The sequence below is a fragment of the Cricetulus griseus genome, chromosome 7, assembly GCF_003668045.3.
Source record: "Cricetulus griseus strain 17A/GY chromosome 7, alternate assembly CriGri-PICRH-1.0, whole genome shotgun sequence".
Lineage (NCBI taxonomy): Eukaryota > Metazoa > Chordata > Mammalia > Rodentia > Cricetidae > Cricetulus > Cricetulus griseus.
This window is the reverse complement of record NC_048600.1, coordinates 44,226,723-44,245,443: the sequence shown is the minus strand read 5'-3', so window position 1 is coordinate 44,245,443 and position 18,721 is coordinate 44,226,723. Positions and strand designations below refer to the sequence as shown.

Genomic DNA, 18,721 nt, shown 5'->3' with positions numbered 1-18,721 from the left:
CTTGTAGCTACAGCCAGTCATCGTGGTCTGGTCAATAAAACCAACCTGATTCCTGCGCCCCCGCGTGTGACCCTTTTTCTCCGTTGTGTACTTTGCGTCTAGCTTCAGGGCGTACATAGCTGCGCGCCCACGCCCTGGCAAATGTCAAGAACCCCCTCCCTGACCAGACCAGCTCATCAATCAGTCCTTAGGGGCGCAGTCGGGGGTTGGGGTGGGAGCAAGGCTGAGATGCTTCCGGGCCTTGGGTTGCTTCCTCCATTGTGATCCGTTCCCTGTTTATCGGTGTATACATCAGTTCAGGGTCCAGAATATAGAGAGCCATCCTACAGACCCCTATAGGAATCAGGGCATGCACCTCCGAGGTCCTGCCTGTCCACTGAAACATACAGGTGGGAGAACCCAAAGAGTGGGGGCTCCAGGTGGCCCTCACCCCGCCCTCTGTCCAGACTGAGGAGACTTCTCTGCACTGTGAGCTTTGCCCTTAGCCCAGGCAACCCGCCAGGACTTTTGCTCACTTCCTGGTATTAATTTTAAGCCTGAATTTTCTCCAACCCCTTCCGTCCGGTCCCCTCAGTATCTGGAGGGTAAGCAGAAGGTTGCCCCTTTAGGGAGGAAGCCCCTCAGCCCTCATGCCTCACTTCTTATTCTTCTCCAGTCATTTGCTTTGGCCCCCCACAAATACACTTTGTCAAGCTGTGCATTGGGGCACAGACCTGTAATATGAGCACTTGACTAACTGAGGCAGGAGGATTGCTGAGTTTGAGACCAGCTTGAGTTACATAGTAATTTCCAGGCTCGCTTGGAACAAAGCACGCAGGACAGACAGACAGACAGACACACACACACACACACACACACACACACACACACACACACACACACATATCTTTGGGCTCCCTTCAGCTTCACACATCTGGGACCCTTCACCTTTGCTGCCTCTTCAGACTTCTTCAGTCTGTCGCTTCTCAGATCTGAATGCTGGGATTACCTGTGTGAACTCAAACCTCCCTGTCATCTGCTGTTAGAACTCTCCCTCAGTCCTCTTAGCAAAGATAAAAGCAGGTAGATCCTGCCTGCTGCCCACCCTGGCCATTCCTTCTGACCTACTGCTTATAGGCTCTTCCCAACTTGGCCCCTAGATGTCAGCACTCCTCACCTTCAAAAGTTAAAAACACTTATGTGCATGAGAGTTGTGCCTGCATGCATGCAGTGCTCTTGGATGCTAGAAGACATTGGATCTCCTGGAACTGGAGAAACAGGTGGTGTGAGTCACCCAATGTGGGTGCTGGGGATCCATCTCAGGTCCTATGAAACTTAACTGTTGAGCCATCTCTTTGGCCCCTAAAATTCAAAATTACATCTTAATTATTTCTGTTCTTGTGTTTCTTTCTTGTGTGTGTGTGCACACCTCTGAAGGTTAGAAGACAACATGCGAGAATTGATTTTCTCCTTCTATTGTGTGGGTCCCAGGGACCAAATTTAGGTCTTCAGACTTGGCACCCACTAAGCTATATCACCAGTTCTTTGAATTTTTTAATATTTTTATCTATGTATTCATTTATTTGTGTGACTGTACATCTTCAAAGCCACACATGTAGCTGCAACAGGACTTGCAGGAGTTGGTTCTCTTTTCCACCATCTGAGTCCCAGGGATCAAACTCAGGATTTCAGGTAACTACCTTTTGGTTGGCCAAGGAGTACTGCTTCATCCTAATTATTATTTTTTGTTTATTTTTGTTTTTTGTTTTTTCGAGACAGGGTTTCTCCAAGGCTTTGGAGGCTGTCCTGGAACAAGCTCTTGTAGACCAGGCTGGTCTCAAACTCACAGAGATCCGCCTGCCTCTGCCTCCTGAGTGCTGGGATTCCAGGCAGACGCCATGACCACCCCGGCTCATCCTAATTCTTTTTTTTTTTTTTAAGACTTTAATCCATTTAATATGTATACAACATTCTGCCGTCATGTACATCTGCACACCAGAAGAGGGCACCAGATTTCACAACGGACAGCTGTAAGCCACCATGTGGTTGCTGGGAATTGAACTCAGGACCTCTGGAAGAGCAGTCGAGCCATCTCTCCAGCCCATCATCCTAATTCTTATGAAGCCCTAAATTTATTTACCTCGGTGTCACATAGCCGAACTGGAGACTACTGACTCCTCAAGGAGAATTACTCTCCCCTACTTTTTTTTTTTTTTTTTAGAGACAGGTTTTTTCTACATAACCCTGACTGTCCTGGAACTCACTATGTAGAACAGGCTGGCCTCCAACTTACAGAGAACTGCCTACCTCTGTCTCCTGAATGCGGGACTATAGGTGTGCACCACCACATCTGACCCAGATTCTTGACTGTTATTGAACAAATTTAACCTTCCAAAACATCAGTGACCTGAGCATGTCATCCCCAGATGTACAGTCCTCCACGGGCTCCCCACTGCCCATAGGATAAGCTTAATGCCCTCATGCCCTAGACTCAGCTACATTTGTTCCCTGTGCTCCCTACCTACTACTGAAGTGTGCAAGATCCACGAGCAGATTCCAGAACAGTATGAGTAGCCTAGGGTGTACACTACAAAAGACTCTTCAGGGCTTCAGGCTTCTTTGGGGGCTTCTCAAGCTCTGGCCCCCCTATGCGTAGGCCAAAGTACACAGAGCTCTGTTTCCTTGGGTCTGAGCAATGTTTACCCAGTGCTTGCCGGAGCTAATGCCTAATGCCAAGTAGTTAGCAAATGTTTGGTCACAAGGGCTGGGCCACTTGCTTACGTAGAGCGATCCCATTCTAGAGAGGTAGGGGCCAGGTCCAGGGTGAAAGGCAAAGCTAGCTGAGCCTGTTAGACACCTGGCTTCTCCCAAGGCTCAGGTTCCTATGCTTGGGTGGTGTAGCCAGCTCCAGGGCCTTAACCAAATTCCAACTCCGCAGAAACGGAATTGATCTAAACCAGGGAAGTGAGGTCTAAAGAGGACTTTTTGTTACCTCACTCGCTACCCCGGTTCCTCCCCCACACGGTGCAATCACTCTTCTTCCCGCTAGGTGGCGATACGCAACTGCTGTTGGCGTTGCTTAGCCAAGGAAGGGAGCTAGACCCAGGCGGGAAGGGGGCGGGGCGAAGTCTCTGAATCCTTGAAGGTGGCCGGTTTCCTGTCCTTCTTTCCATTCTTTCTCTCCCTGCCCTGTCTCATTTTCTCTGGATTTGTTTTTTTTTTTTTTTCTCCCTTCGTTACGCTGATCCCTCCTGCTCCAATATGGGACTCTAAAGAGAGGCGCCATGTAGTCTGAGGGAGAAGGCCCTAGCGAGACCTGGTAGATGGCGTGCAAAGCCATTACTGCCCATTAGGATAGCAGCGCTTTCCCAGGACGATCCCAGCCTTTGTCCAGTGTCAGGATAATGGCCCCACCCCTGGGACAGCGTATTCCAGGCCCCACCCACACCCAGCTTTTGGCTCTTTCTTTTTTTCTTTCTTTCTTTTTCTTTTTTTCTGTTTTTCGAGACAGGGTTTCTCTTTGTGGCTTTGGAGCCTATCCTGGAACTTGCTCTGTAGACCAGGCTGGCCTCGAACTCACAGAGATCCACCTGCCTCTCTGCTGGGATTAGAGGCGTGCACCACCAACGCCCGGCTAGTTTTGGCTCTTTCAAGAGGGATGTACATACATTTTTTCAATGTTTAGTAAAAAAAAAACTCTTTGTCTCACCTCGGGTGTAGGCCAGACCCAGTCTAGGTTGTCCTTAGATAACCCGAAAGAGAGGAGATCAGAAAGGCCAGCTCTCTGTCACACAGGCGACTCACTTGGATTGTGAGTTATAGGATAGGGTGAAGCCGAGTGGGCGACATTCCTCAAAGCTTCTGATGACCTTCTTGGGTGTTGCTGGTCTTGGGCTAGGTCTCCCCATCTTGAAGGATGAAAAATGCCGGGCAGTGGTGGTGCACATCATTAATCCCAGCACTCCGGAGGCAGAGGCAGGCCTCTGAGTGAGTTCCAGGACAGCCAGGGCTACACCATTGAACTCTTACAGCCTCATTGGCCACCTTCTATCCCGTTTTCTGAGGCCCTCACCCCATGGGAGCAAAAACCTTCAAGCCTTGTTGGCCTGTTTCTATTTGCTACTCTACCCGCCTCTCAGGTCCATGGGGCTTCTGTCTGCCTAAAGCCTCTCTGGGAGGTTTAGAGGAGAAGGTCTAAGAGGTGTAGTCATACCCCCCACCCCTCACCCCTCCCACCCTACCCCCACACTCAGGTCCCTCCACTGCAATAAGCCTCCACTTTTCCACTATGTCTGACACTCGTTCCTGCTCCCCCTTGAAAAATGGTCACCCTTGGTCTGTCCTGGCTGCTTTCTTTTCATTTTGAGACAGGGTCTCAGTATATAGCCCTGACTGGCCTGGAACTCACAAGAATCCACCTGCTTCTGCTTCCCCAGTGTTGGGATTAAAGGCGTTAACCACCACACCTAATTCTATTTTGTTGTTTAAATAGGCATTTTCTTGTCTGGTTTGATTTGTGGGGCATGTGTATTTTAATTGTGGGTGCAAAGGCCAGGAGAGGGCTTGAATTCCCCTAGAGCTGGAGTTACAGACGGTTATGGGCTACCATGTAGGTGCTGGGAACTAAACCCAGGGCCTCTGCAGTAGCAGTAGTCTTATCCACTGAGCTCTCTCTTCAGCTCGTTTTATTTTTTTCTTGACTCAGATTCTCATGTAGCCCAGGCAGGCCTCAAAGTCACTATGTAGTCCAAGATGATCTTGAATTTCTCATCTTCTGGCTTTACCCCCCAAGTGTTCAGATTATAAGCATGAATACCAGGTTTATGGAGTGGTAGAGATCCAATTTAAAGCTTCCTATATGCTAAGAAAGTGCTCTTCCAGCTACATTATCATCCCCTATGTTTGTGTTTTTGAGACAGGGTCTTCCTGTAGCTTAGCCTGGCCTCTAACCCATGGCAATCCCACCTCAGTACCTCATTGTTCTTCCTCAGTCAGTACCTCAACTTCCATTCTGTCTGTTTCTTTTCTTTTTTTGAGGCAGGGTTTCTCTGTAGCGTTGGAGGTTGTCCTGGAACTCGCTCAGTAGATCAGGCTGGTCTCGAACTCACAAAGATCTGCCTGCCTCTGCCTCAAAAGTAATGGGACTAAAGGCATGTGCCACCACCATCCGGCCTGATTTTAAAGTCTTTAAAAAGTGTTATTAGGGGCTGGAGAGATGGCTCAGAGTTTAAGAGCAGTGGCTGCTCTTCCAGAGGTCATGAGTTCAATTCCCAGCAACCACATGGTGGCTCACAACCATCTGTTATGAGATCTGGTGCCCTCTTCTGGTGTGCAGATATACGTGGAAGCAGAATGTTGTATACATAATAAATAAATAAAAATCTTTAAAAAAAGTATTATTAGACTTATTTATTTTTATAAGTGCGTAAGTGTTTGGCTTGCACGCATATGTATGATCTACTAGCATGCCTGGTGCTGGGAGGGCATGGGACCCCCTAGAACTGGAATTATGAATAGTTGTGAGTTGACATGTGGGTCCTGGAAGTCAAACCCAGGTCCTTTGAAAGAACAATAAATGCTCCTAGGACTCTTAACTGCTGAAACATTTTTCCAGCCCTAAAGTCCCCCCCCTGTTTCCCCCCCCCCCGAGACAGGGTTTCTCTGTGGCTTTAGAGGCTGTCCTGGAACTAGAAGTCCCATTTTTCTTAAATGATGTCTTTCAAAACATTTTGTTTGTTTCTGTTAAAAGATTGATTTGTTGCCAAGTGGTGGTGGCACAGACCTTTGATCCCAGCACTTAGGAGGCAAAGGCAGGCAGATCTCTGTGAATTCCAGGCCAGCCTGGTCCTCAGAGCAAGTTTTAGGACAGCCAGGGCTACACAGAAAAACCTTGTGTATGGAGGTGTTTATTTGTTTATGTATTTTATGTATATAGGTGCTTTGTCTGCATGTATGTCTGCCCACCAGAGGAGGTCATTGGATCCCATTATAGATGGTTATAAACTGTCATATGGGTACTGGGAATCAAATCCTGGTCCTCTTAAAGGCTGAGCCATCTCTCCAGCCCCATTGTTTGTTCTTGTTTTCCATACATGGTATCCAGGCTGGCTACAAACTCATCATCTTCTTGCCTCAGCCTCCTGAGTGTTGGGATTACAGCGGTACTGCCTCTGGCTGCCTCTTTCCTCTTGTTCCACACTGCTGGCCCAGGCTTCCTCTGTGGCTCAAGCCCACGTCTAAGATGCTGCCTTGCTACTGCTACCTTCCTTGGTACTATTCAGCTCTTTTGCTTTGGGAACTTCTTTGCTACTACCTCTGTGGCTATGGTGCCATCATCCTTGGTTCCTGGTCTCTCTGTGACCACATGTTCCAGATCTGGTTTTGTTCTCATCCCATCTTCATTCATGGGCTGAGTCTTTGGTGGCACAGAAAGCCAGTGAGGGCCCAAGGTTGAGGTGAGAAGTCCCTGACCTTCCTCAACTCCTGGCCTGGAGAGCTTCCATCTTGCCAACCTCTTTAGTGTGACCACAAAGTTGCAGTTAGTACGTCTGGGATAGTCCTGGTTGTTGTGGGATAATTTCCAAGTTCCACACAGGTGGGATATACAGTGAGCATACTGTTCATACACATTATCTTACAATCTCCAGCATTAAGCTGGACCCAGAGAAACCAACCCTAAAACAGACAAACCCTGGGTAAGGCAGGCCGACCGATGGAGATGGTCAGCTGGGCCAGAGCCTATGGCAGCATCATCCAGAATCTGCAGAGAGGGTTGGGGGCAGGGAGCAACAATGTATCTTCAGCCTAAGTGCCTTTCAGGGGCAGCCACTAGGGTGTGGGTACCCAAGGGGCTGCTGCCTATGATTTTGCTCAGAGGCGGTCCTGGTGCTTGGGTGGAGGTGGAGAGCTCCAGCTAAGGGCTCCGGAAAGAGGAGAGGGAGAGGCAAACACTGAACTAGGGCTGCATCTCCTATCCACATGGGGAATTGTATGAACTGGCTATACCTGATCCAGGGGGACCAGGTAAGTGAGGAGCAGTGGGCTGGGGAGAAGCAGACTGTAGGTGAGCCTGGATCTCAGCTGCCATATGTGCCTGAGAATATACTTGCAGGTCAAAGTGCAGTCTCACAGTACTAGGCTCCAAAAAAGGTTCAGAACCTCCCTTTGCCAGGCCTCGGTTTCCTGATCTGTAAAATGGCCTCTTTCCTCCGGGGTTGTTCTGAGGGTAACTGTATAGGAATATGCATAAGTGATTCTCTGAGGGACTGCTGTCCCGCAGGTGAGAACTTACACAAGTGTAAAAGTAAGAGTTTATGGGGGATAGAGGATGGGAGACCTGTGGGGTTTAATATGGGACAGCTGGTCACCACCTAGAGCTCAGGAGCCAAAGTTCATCCTTAGCAGAGATCATACCAGGTCAAGAGGAAGGCAGCAAATACCCTTGCATCTCTGCCAGATAAACTCATGTTCCCGAAAAGCAGGGACTATGGGTTCAGGATGTTTAGTGAACAAACACTTCCTGGGAGGGGCAGGGGGTCACCTAGTCACTGGCATGTCTCTTTAAATTTGTATTTTGCCTGTTGCACTCTGTGTTGGGGATCTAAATTCAGAGGGCAAAGAGGGAGCGGCCAGAGCAATCCCGGTGCGGTGCGTAGAGGTGTATTCCGAGGAGGGAGAGCAGCGGCCCCTGTTCTTGCCCTCTGGTCTCTGTGTAGGGGTCCTTTCTCTAAGCTCCCTATTTCAGGAACCTCTTCAATGTAGGGAATGTAGGGTATGCAGGTGTCTATGAGTGGTTCCTGGAACAGAGGGCGAAGGTGCTTCGGAGGGTGGCCAAAATGGGATGACATAGGAGTCCCAGGGCTCGGGGTTGTGACCCTGCAATCTTCGCTCCATGGTCTGGGCTCCCAGGCAGGGGCCTAGCTAGCGGGGCTTGGGCTAGGGCGGGGGCAGCCAGGAGGGCGGGGAAGGGGCGGGCGCGGGGGCGGCGCGCTGCAGCAGGAGCAGGAGCAGGGGCCAGGGCCAGAGCCGAAGCCGGAGCCCGAGGCGACGCGAGCTGAGCGGGAGCCACAGAGGCCGCTGCCTGCTCTCCCGCCCGCGCCTCCGCCGCCTCCGCGCTCCAGCCTGCGGGGGTGTGAGCCGTGGCCAGTCGCGGCCAGCCAGGGGGCAGCGGGTGCCATGGCCGCGCAGGAGTCGCTGCGGCCCCGCCTGTGTCGCCTGGTGCGCGGCGAGCAAGGCTACGGCTTCCACCTGCATGGCGAGAAGGGCCGCCGTGGCCAGTTCATCCGGCGCGTGGAGCCAGGCTCCCCAGCCGAGGCGGCCGCGCTGCGCGCCGGGGACCGCCTGGTTGAGGTCAACGGCGTCAACGTAGAGGGCGAGACGCATCACCAGGTGGGTCCCTGCGCTGCGCCCCGCCCCCCGGCACCCTCCTGGGGGCGCGTCCCTACAGCGCTGGCCAAGATGCCAACAACCCCCACTTCTGCGTGCCACATGGTGGGACCCGGCCAGGGTCGCACAGGGGCCTGCCTGGGTTCGGTGTTGAGGTGTGGGACGTGGCCGGCCAGCTGGCCTCCTGGTGAGGAAGCTCAGTCCTGCACTAGCGGGGGAGGGAGGACATCCTGGTAGGGAGGGGCCGCACTGCGGCTACTCTGGCCAGGGCCCTGGCTGCTTCTGCTAGTTTTGGCCTCTGTGTGCCATGGAGGGGGAGGAGGTGGCTAAGGCACCTTGTGGCCTTGTGGTACAGATGCTTTTCTGTCAATGTGTGAGTGCTTGCAGGTCTCTCTGGGGTCATCCATATGAACACACTACCCAACTGTTCCAGGATGAAAGCATTCAGTGTCAGTGCTGGAATGTGTGTCTAGGGTTGGGTGGATACATCAAACATGTATGCCAGCTGTGTGTGTGTGTGTATGTGTGTGTCCGTCCATCTGTCTGTCTGCATGATTGGATATACTGGTGTACTTCTCTCATGGGCCCTTATGTCTGGGTCTGGCAGTCAGCACCATGGCAGTATACTTCCTTGGTGTCAGAAACAGCCTCCTCCTGAGAGGCTGCCTGGCCCTCCCTGTATAGGTCACTGTTCAGCTCTTGCCTTCTGTAGCCAGAGGAAGGCTGTTCTCTCCTCAGGTTTTACCTCTGGGTGTCTGTATCCTGCTGAGGGGTAGACACACCTCAGACCTTGGCTAGGGCCCAGACTTCTTCCACCATTTCTGCCTGGATCCCTGGTACCAGCATGTCCATGACCTACCTGTGTGGTTAGTCTTGGAGCCTGGAGAAGGCAGGGTGGTACTTCACTGGGCCATGAGGGAATTCCTGTCTCCCTCAGGAACCTGCTTTCTACCTACAGTGACCACTGGATTTGGTTGTGTGATGAAGAGTTTGGGATGGAGCCCAAAGGTTGGCCCACAAGGCAAGGTAGAGACCTGCAGGGTTGGTGTCATCTGCCTCTAGCAGTTACTGGAATCCACCTGTTTATCGCAGGTTTCTGGGGTGCTAGTCCCTACAGACTTTCACGCAGAGCCACATTCGATCCTTTCTCCTGCTCAGGAAGATAGGAGGTAAAACCATGACTCCTATTTTACTGACTGGCTCCGTTCCCATGCCAAAAGGTGTCAGGGTGCTGGGATCCTGTTCTATTGGTCACAGGGAGAGAGGATGGTCATGGAGGGGCCAGGTGAAGGTGGCTGTGGGTCAGACCTTCCTATCTGTGATAGGATAGCATGTACTAAGTGAAGTAATGATGGGGATTCCGTCTCTTCAGCCGCAGGCCTTGGTGCAGTTGTTAATGCTTCCTGCCCTTCAGATGTCCGGTGGGCATGTCTCCCTTTGAACTCAAACTAACATCCTGCATGATCCATGGTAGCCCACATGCTCTCCACACTTCACAGGCACCCATCCAGATACACAGATGGCTGTCAAGCCACACCTCTTACACTGTTGTATCTGCTACTGTTCGCCTTACCTGCTGGAGTGGGATCCTGCTTACCTGATATTTCTGGCACCTTAGGTAGAATCTCTAGTTCTTCACCCCTTTGCAGGTGCAGCAAGAATGGGTTTCTAGTCCTGGTCTGGAGGCAAATTGGAGTTCTAGAGATTTCTGGGTGTTAGATTCACACTGCATCTCAGAGAAAGAAATAAACCCAAATACTCACATTGGGGCCATGTAGCCCTCTCCTACACCTAGGCGGAAAGACAGACTTTAAAATAGATGCACATACAGACACACACACACACACAAAAGCACACACATACAGATAAGCATGCACACACACATGCATAGACTAGACTGAAATCCTGAAGCTCAACTCAATCGTTTCTGACTCTTCCATCTGGCTGCTCCTGGCATCTCCTTCCTGTCCTTACCTGAGCTTGGTGCAATGCCACAAGAGGATCCTGAAGTACTTGCAGCCTGGGCCCTAGCTCAGGGAGAAGAGGGAGGGAGCTACTGGAAACTGGGGGTGGGGGGTGGAGCTCGCAGGCCTCTCAGTCCAGCTGCCCACCCCTGGCAGGCCAACCCCTGCCTGCTGTCTGTGAGTCGTGCTTTGCCAAGAGTGGCGCCCTTTCGAAGTGGTGCCCTATCCATGTGTTGCCCAGCGTGTTGGCTGCTGATCTAGTCCTGCTACCCACCCATTCCAGGTGGTACAGAGGATCAAGGCTGTGGAGGGGCACACTCAGCTGCTTGTGGTGGACAAGGAGACAGATGAGGAACTCTGCCGGCGGCAACTGACCTGCACTGAGGAGATGGCCCATCGAGGGCTTCCACCAGCCCACAACCCCTGGGAGCCAAAGCACGACTGGGCATGCTCGAGCAGCCTTGGCTCTGACACTGGCCAGAAGGTATGGTGGGCTATGTCTGTGGGGATAATGAACCTTTTCCAGAACTCTTGGTAATAGTCTTCACTTTGATAACTTCTATAAGCCTCCATTTCTTCTTAGGGCTCTTTCCCTACTACAGTAGCCACTCTCTATGCCCTTGGTGACCACTTGTGGCTACTCTTTCTGTCTTTGTTCCCTCTACTTCAGGTTCCAGTGGCTGAGGAGCCTTGGTTGGAGCTGCTGGGACACTAAAGGACTGAGTGTCTGTTAGATACCTGTTGTCCTGGGCTCTCTCCATGTCTCTGTCTGAAGCATCCATGTGCTCTGAGAGCCTTGGGTGGATTAGATCTTACTATAGTGGGGTGGGGGTTTCCAGCACAGGTGGAAAATATGGACAAGGATGGGGACTGGCACCCAGGTGAGCGGCACGTGGGTCCTCATAAGGAGCTTCTGGGATGAGTCCTTCCCTTGGCTCCCCTCCCCTAGGGAGCCCTATGTGCTGTTGTCCCATGGCTCCTGCTGGATAGCACCTCCCCCTTGTCTCCTTCCAGGACAGGAGACCTGGAAGAAACAAGGGAAGGTCTGTTCTACCTCCTCAGTAGCTACCTAGGCAGAACGTGGGGCAAGGAGGAAGGGCCCGAGGCTGTTTGTTCTGCTTCTTGGAGGCCCTGGTGTTATTGCCTCTTATGTCTTCTAATTATTCTCTGAGCCAAGGGGTTCCCCACATCCAACTCTGAGAACCATTGGCTGAGGGTTGCTGGAGGGTCAGGTGAAACTTCAGACCTTAGCATTTGCCTTTGACCTCACCAAATGTCTCCTACTTGAGCTGGCTGGGCCTGTGCTGCTCCCTGTAGGACCTGTCTGGAGGTTGGAAGATGACATTCCCAGTGGTAAGGCCAACCTGGGCAAAGGTCTCCGCTTTCAACCTGTTGGTTCTTTTCTTTCTCAGAGACCTGAGGGCAGGTGCCAAGCCCTAGGATCTAGATTCTGCCCTTTGGCTGTTTAAGATCAGGAGTCTTTAGAAGGAATTCTTGAGGGAACAAGATGGTCCTAGGCCCACCTTCCTCTGGCTGAGGGCTGAGAGCCTCCCTTTTCCCTAAGCACCCCTTTCTCCTGCTTAGGAAGAAGGCCCCCCTCCTGTCCATTCATTTAGATGCAAACAGCCCTGTTCACCTTCCTGTGGAAAAATCCACCCTGGGGCCTTATCTGGAGATGGGGTGGCCCAGGCCCCTTGGTGTGGGTGGGTCCTTCCCTGTCATTGCTATTTCAGGCTTGGAGGGGCTGCAGGAAGCCCTAGGAGGGGGCTTCCTCTGGGCGTATTTTTAGAGGAACAAAAGGGGGTACAATGGCCTGTCCCATTGTAGATGGGTCAAGTCTAGGGACAAGGACTCTAGGAGGTATAGGAGCCCAAGGGACAGTCTTCTCCTGGAAGAGAAAGGAGAGCCTTATATAACCTCTACAAACCAGGCTTAAAACAGCCTGCCTCAGGCTGGATGTGGGAGCCTCAGAGGGTTGTACTCTAATGGGGGGTTGGGGGCTGGACAGACTAGCGAGGTGTGTGTGCCTCTGCTCTGCTTAGGGTGGGGGTGTCTGTTAGGTGCCTCCATGGGAAGTAACAGCTTTCTCATCTTCCCTGAACTTGTGTCATCTGTCCCAGCCTGCAGGATAGGGGAGGTGGGACAGGGGAGAATACTGATATGGTCTGCCCCTCCCTTTGGGGGCGGGAAGGCCTAGTCAGTGGTGACTCAACCCCAGGCCATTCAGGGCTGGGGGTGGCTGCAGCTGCAGTGAGATGATTCTAGCAGTGATGACAGGAACAGCCCCCAAACAGAGACCCAGCAGCTAGCAGTGCCAGGGACAGGGAGGCAGTGATAGACCATGCCTTTCCACCCCTTCAGTCTTACCATGATACCTCCTGGAGGACTTGGGACTGAGTTAGGGATGGTGTAACTCTGCAGGTGGTGGCTTCACGATATAGGATGCTGTAGAACAAAGTGATAGCAGCAAAGCTTTTGGGCTCCCCTGTTTCCTTCTGTCCTTTTTTTCCCTCCCCCCATCCACTGTCTTCTGTTCTCCAGCCAAGGTCCCCTCCCTTGACTCCCCTTCTCCACAGCCCTGGGTCCTGTAGCAGGGCAGGGCCTCCCAGCAGCTTCCTTCCTTCCTTTCTTGGGACGGAAATCCAGCTGGGTGTGGGGGGCGCCAGACAGGGGAGGGGGTTCAGTAACCACCCTGCTACCCAAAGTGAGTCAGCCCCTATGTTCCCACCCATCCCCAGGGAACCTGAGCCACAGTAGGAGGTAGATAAGTGGGGTGGCAGTCTCTGCTGGCCCAAGAGCTCAGGCCGCTCCAGGCTGGTCACCTGCCACTTGCCATTCCTAGCCCACCTCTCATGGCTCGCTCCAGGAATGCCATGCTGCCTGCTTCTGCCCCAGGAGCTTCTCCACAGAACTGCCATCGGGGGCTTGTTCAGGTCAGGTGGGACGGGGACAGAGCTGGGCTGTCAGGATCCCAGCCTTAGTTCAATCTCTGGGAAGGGACAGGGAACTTGGGGATGTTTGTGCCTGCAAGATGGACCCCAAGCAACAATGGGGGCCTTTCTCTGCTGGGGTTGGTGAGTCATTATCTGGTGGGGGGGGCAGAGCCTGGCTCCTAGAGCACCCCCATATCAGCCTTTGTTTGGCTATAGGCTCAGCAGGGGTACTGCGGCTTGCCCAGCTCTATGGCTCTGTGTCTCAGAGCCGTGGGAGCCAGAAGGCCTGTCTAAAGAAGGCAGGAAGTGTGCTCACAGCTAGGGCTGGGAGGAAGAATTCCAGCAATGCACCCCTCCCACTGCTTGTGGGGGCACCCTACCCCCACTTGCTTGCTCTAGCTGTCCCCCTCTACTCCACAGGCTTGAGGGTGCATTGCAGTCCCTGTACTTGAGGATCTTAATGCCAGGCCTGACACTACTTAGACTCTGCTTGTGGCCAGAGACAGTCTAGGCTAGTTGACAAAAGGGATCTTTTAGCCTGTGCTGAGATGTGGCTGATCTGACTTGGGGCTGGGGGTTGGCCAGAACAGCCCCTCAGGAGTGGTCCCTAGTTTCATGGTCACAATAACTTGCCAAGTCCTGCTTCCCATTTTGGAGCCCAGGAAACCCTGCCCTGTAGGCTACCACAGAGGCCGTGGGAAGAGGTCACAGGGGGCAGTGCCATGAACATAAGCTTGCATGTGTGGGTGGCTGTGTGTGTCCATGTTGCTTGTTTGAGTGTAAGCTTGTATGTCTTGTCTCTATGGCCACATGATGTGGCCCTGCCTCCTAGGACATTGTGCCAGGAGTGGTCACGTATTTCCTCATACTGTTTTGGCGTTGTCTATTTCTCCAGTCTCTCTCCCTTGTGAACTAGTCTCTTGCTGTCCCAGGCTGCGTTTTGACAGGTACCTCTGTTAGGGCCTATCAGAGCCTTGCCCCAAAGTCTGTACATAACTTCAGCTATGTCTTTCGAGCTGTCAAATCTGTGCAGTGGGATTCTGACAGTCTCTGAGACCTTACAACCCTCAATTCAGTGAACATTGTCAAGCTGAGTCCCTAGGGGACTAGGGAACAGTTTAACCTCTGTAATTCTTGGTGTAATAGGGCAGATGGTGGCTGTGCACCAAGGGTCAGCAGGAAAATCCAGCTGGGCTTTGGGGTCAAGGAAGGGGTCCTGAGTGAGGCTAGATAAAAAGAGGGTATCCAAGTTGAAGGGACATCCCAGAACCCTAAGCCAGGAGTGGCTCTGCATGGAAGGATGTACTTACTCCTGCAGCTGGCTGTCACACATGGACATGGATAATACCACATTTAGGGCTTGGAGATAGGTATGGTGGCATATGCCTATAATTCAGGCACTCAGAAGCTAAAACAAAAGATCACTTTGAAATTTGAGTTTGAGGCTAGCCTGGGTTACAACATGGGATCTTCTTGCCAGAACACCAAAAAGGGAGGTATAGTGGGCAGATGGAATAGTCAGAGGTATTCTGGGTTGGGGGAAAACAGGTACCTGAGATTTAGAGATCTGCCTGAGACCTGAAGGAACCTCCCTGCTCTATGGTCCCCCAGCCATCAGATATGCAGGGGCAGGGGTAGTAGTAGGTGAGGGAAATGCCCCCAGCCAGCACATTGTCACCTGCACACACACCTAGAAACCTGAGATGCCACCTGCCTGCCCACCCCAGCCACTGGCCCTGTGTAATTGGGCACCAGCAGCCACTGGCCATTCAGCAGCAGTCTCTGGCTTGGCTCCTGGTTGGGGTGGAAGGTCAGCGGGCTGGGCCCTGCCTTCATAGCCTCCTGACCCAGAGATCTACTGCAGGATGCCAGAGGTAAAGCAAGGCAGCCTGGGCAGAGGTAGGGGTTCCCTGTGGGTATTGTGAGCCCTTCGTGCTGTGGCGAGGAAGCATTGTACTCTAGGACTGGCTGTCACTGGATCTTTCCTACTTGAAGTTTCTTCTTTCTGGGCCCACGGGATGGGGCAGTGGTCCCAGTTAGTGTTGGAATTCAAAAGCAAACAGCTGCCACACAGCCCAGAGGAGCCTCTTGGAGGCCTTGAGAAGAAAACAAAGCTGCTCCAGCTTCCAAGGCACCAACTCTACAGGAGGCAGGCAAAGGAGGGGGGAGGCAAAACCTAAAGGCACAGTCTTGCTAGGTCCTGTGATGGGGGCTGTTATCCCATCTGGTTCCCCAAGCTGTGCACAGTGACCCCAATGGCTCCTGCCAGCAGCTATGTCATTAGATATTTACATGTGTGGGAACTGGCTTTGTCACCAAACTTTTCTAGGCACCTCAGTCATGGGGCACATAGAGTGTTTTTTATCAGTGAATCCTGGGATTGGTTCCTGAGAGCTTAGAACTGGAAGGCTGGGATAGAGCCTGATGTCACCTCCTTTGTGTCTACAGGATGTCAATGGGCCGCCAAGAGAGCTGCGTCCCCGGCTCTGCCACTTGCGAAGGGGACCCCAGGGCTATGGGTTCAACCTGCATAGTGACAAGTCCCGGCCTGGTCAATACATCCGCTCTGTGGACCCAGGCTCACCTGCTTCCCACTCTGGCCTCCGTGCCCAGGACCGGCTCATTGAGGTACCCTGGGTCGCTGTGTATTTGTATGTCCCTAAGTGTTTATGTCTGGGCCCTGGGTCCCTGCAGGAGGGGAGACACAGGGAACTTGAGCTGGCACTCTTGCTGCCTCGGCTGGTGGTGGCTTCGATGAATATTTGATGGCACACCTGGCTGGGTGGCATTGGGCCGACTGGGCCCCTCAGGCCTTTCTGACCCTGTGTGGGTGGTGGCAGGTGAATGGGCAGAATGTGGAGGGGCTGCGCCATGCCGAAGTTGTTGCCAGAATCAAGGCACGGGAGGATGAGGCCCGGTTGCTGGTGGTAGATCCTGAGACGGATGAACACTTCAAGCGGTTGCGGGTCATACCCACTGAGGAACATGTAGAAGGTAGGCTACTACCTTAGGGGCACAGGGTAGGGTCAGTGAAGTCACTAACATGCTGTTCCCACAGGTCCACTGCCATCACCAGTCACAAACGGGACCAGTCCTGCCCAGGTGAGAGGGTGGGCCCATGCAATCCTAAGTGCACCTCCACCTCTGTGTCCCCAGATGTGACAGAGGCTGCTTTTCCTGGAGATTTCTGCCTTTGAGGATGTACAGAAGTGAAACCTATCTGGCTTGGCCACCTCAAAAATACCCATTGTGCTAGCCAGGCATGATGGTATACACCATTAATCCTAGCACTTGGGAGACAGAAGAGACAGGTAGATCTCTGAGTTTTTGAGGCCATCCTGGTCTACAAAGTAAGTTCCAGGAAAGCCAGGGCTATATAGAGAGACCCTGTCTCAAAACAAAACAAATATCTACTGTGGATCCTGTATAGGGTCAGCACTGGGGCTCACACAGGGTACCTGGGGTCCTGGGCCACCCTTCCATGCTTTGTTCCTACATGACATGACTACTGAGTAGTCTTCAGTCCTTTCCTTCTTGGGACATCAGGTGACATTCACGTAGCCAATTCCCATTGCCACAACTGCTCTCCCCTATCATGATTGGCCAGGTTGGGCTTGCCTGTTCACTGACAGGTGCCAGTTATGCCCTGGCCCAGACAGTGACAGAAGTGTGATGCTGAGCAAGGAGTAGATGCAGTTGTGTTGTGTGTGCTCAAAAGTGAACTGTGCATGTGTGCGCATGTGAAGGTCTAGGTGCACCAGGATGAGGACGCTGAAACCACAACCTACCCTTGGTTTCCTAGCTCAATGGTGGCTCCAAGTGCTCATCCCGAAGTGACCTGCCAGGCTCAGAGAAGGACAATGAGGTAACTCTGCTGTGGTGCTCACACATGGGGTTTCAGAGGGCTTAAGAGTTCATCTCTATGGAAATATCTACCAGGACAGTGAGGCTACCACTTCCAAGAAGCCTCTTGGGCTAGTTGCCCTAGGCCCTGAGGTAGCCTCTGATGTAAGTTCCTTGGGAAGGAAGCTGCCAGGGATATGGCTCACTGTTTGCACCTCATCTGTACCCAGGATGGCAGTGCCTGGAAGCGAGACCCCTTCCAGGAGAGTGGCCTCCACCTGAGTCCCACAGCAGCTGAGGCCAAGGAGAAGGCTCGAGCTACTAGGGTCAACAAGCGGGCACCACAGATGGACTGGAACCGGAAGCGAGAGATCTTCAGCAACTTCTGAGCCCCTCTCTGCTTGTCCAGGGGCCCCAGGGTCTCTTCAAGCACAGACCTTGGACCTTTCCAGAGCTCCCCAAGCCTCAGCAGACTGGAGGGTGGTATCATGCCACCCAGAAAACAACCCATGACCCCATGAACCCTTGTCTTGTCCACTGGGTGCTGTGGCTGTCATAGCAAGATGTGGGAAGAGAGAAACCCAGAGATGAGAGAGAGAGAGACAGAGACAGAAACAGAAACAGACAGAGAACCAGTGAGAGAGGGAGGAGCCTATGAATGGTGGTCTGCCAAGGGCCTTTGCTGTTCTGCCTCGGGCCTGCTGACTGAAAGGAATTCATGTTTTCGCTTTTTTTCCTAAAAGGTCTCCAGCTCCACATATGTTTCTAGTTAATAGTGGAGCCCCCTCCCCCAGCCCCTCGGGACTCACTCTAAATAATTGCAATAAAACAAACCTTTCTCTGCAAACCCTTTCTTATCCACCCTGTCAGCAACACCATCCTGAGCAGAGACCAGGGACTCCAGGGAACAGCCAGCCAGGAGCCTGCAAGGGCCAGCTGTGCTTGTAGGAGCTAATACTGTCCCATCCCGAGTGAGGGAAGGTCCCTATGCCAGGCTTCTCTTCTCTGCCTCCCACATGCTGGGTTCTGGAATGCAAAGCCTATGCTCTCTGAGGGGCCAGAGGATGGTGGTTCCATGATTCTGGGAAGCCTTTGGACCAGCCCCTCATGCTGCTCTGCAGCCCCTAAACCTGGAGACAGTGAGTTTGTGTGAGCTATTCCCAGGTATGATCCTGGGCTCCTGGGCCTGGCCCCTGCCTTATGCCCCTTCCTCAGTGCTCTCAATGCCCAAACTCACTTATTGGCACTGCAGTCTGCCTCATAAGCCATAGCGCACGCACGCGCACCCTCAATTAAACAGGCCTTGCCTTGGACTCTGGCGCCTGTGTCGTTTCTGAGTCTTCAGTTGATGGGGTGGGGGTGAGGGATAAGGCCAATTCTAGAAGACCCTTAGGTGAGGAATGACACCATCATTCCTACTTCTCCAAGACACGTCCTGTTAAGCCTTGTGTCCGGCAGTCCAGGGTCTAGGTCTCTAGAGTTCTGTTAAGGTGGGGGTGGCTCCTGGCACAGGCTAAGCACGAGTTCAGAAGCTAGAAGTTCAGGGAAGTGCTGGGTCTGCAGGACAGAGTGTGAGAGTTCACAAGGACACCCCCCCACCCCCGCAGGCTTCCCAGC

General features: G+C 52.7%; 1 protein-coding gene across 2 annotated transcripts; it reads left to right on the top strand.

Moving 5' to 3' along the window:
- The first annotated feature begins 7,971 nt into the window (after positions 1-7,971).
- Slc9a3r2 (SLC9A3 regulator 2) lies at positions 7,972-18,417 on the top strand. Of its 2 annotated transcripts, XM_027424957.2 has the most exons (7): positions 7,972-8,367; positions 10,612-10,812; positions 15,710-15,889; positions 16,102-16,255; positions 16,320-16,363; positions 17,064-17,126; positions 17,335-18,417. In XM_027424957.2, the coding sequence occupies exons 1-7, from the start codon at positions 8,155-8,157 to the stop codon at positions 17,491-17,493; spliced, it is 1,014 nt and encodes a 337-aa protein (XP_027280758.1). In that variant the 5' UTR covers positions 7,972-8,154; the 3' UTR covers positions 17,494-18,417. The 2 variants fall into 2 exon arrangements, with proteins under 2 accessions (XP_027280758.1, XP_027280761.1); XM_027424960.2 differs by lacking the exons at positions 7,972-8,367; positions 10,612-10,812 and adding an exon at positions 12,567-13,261.
- The last annotated feature ends 304 nt before the right edge of the window (positions 18,418-18,721 follow it).

Bases quoted from the DNA above. Each gene is read 5' to 3' on its own strand.
- Slc9a3r2 (XM_027424957.2), top strand. From the start codon at position 8,155: ATGGCCGCGCAGGAGTCGCTGCGGCCCCGCCTGTGTCGCCTGGTGCGC. The intron at 10,813-15,709 runs GTATGGTGGGCT...TTGTGTCTACAG, and splicing joins GCTCTGACACTGGCCAGAAG to GATGTCAATGGGCCGCCAAG. The intron at 16,256-16,319 runs GTAGGCTACTAC...CTGTTCCCACAG, and splicing joins CACTGAGGAACATGTAGAAG to GTCCACTGCCATCACCAGTC.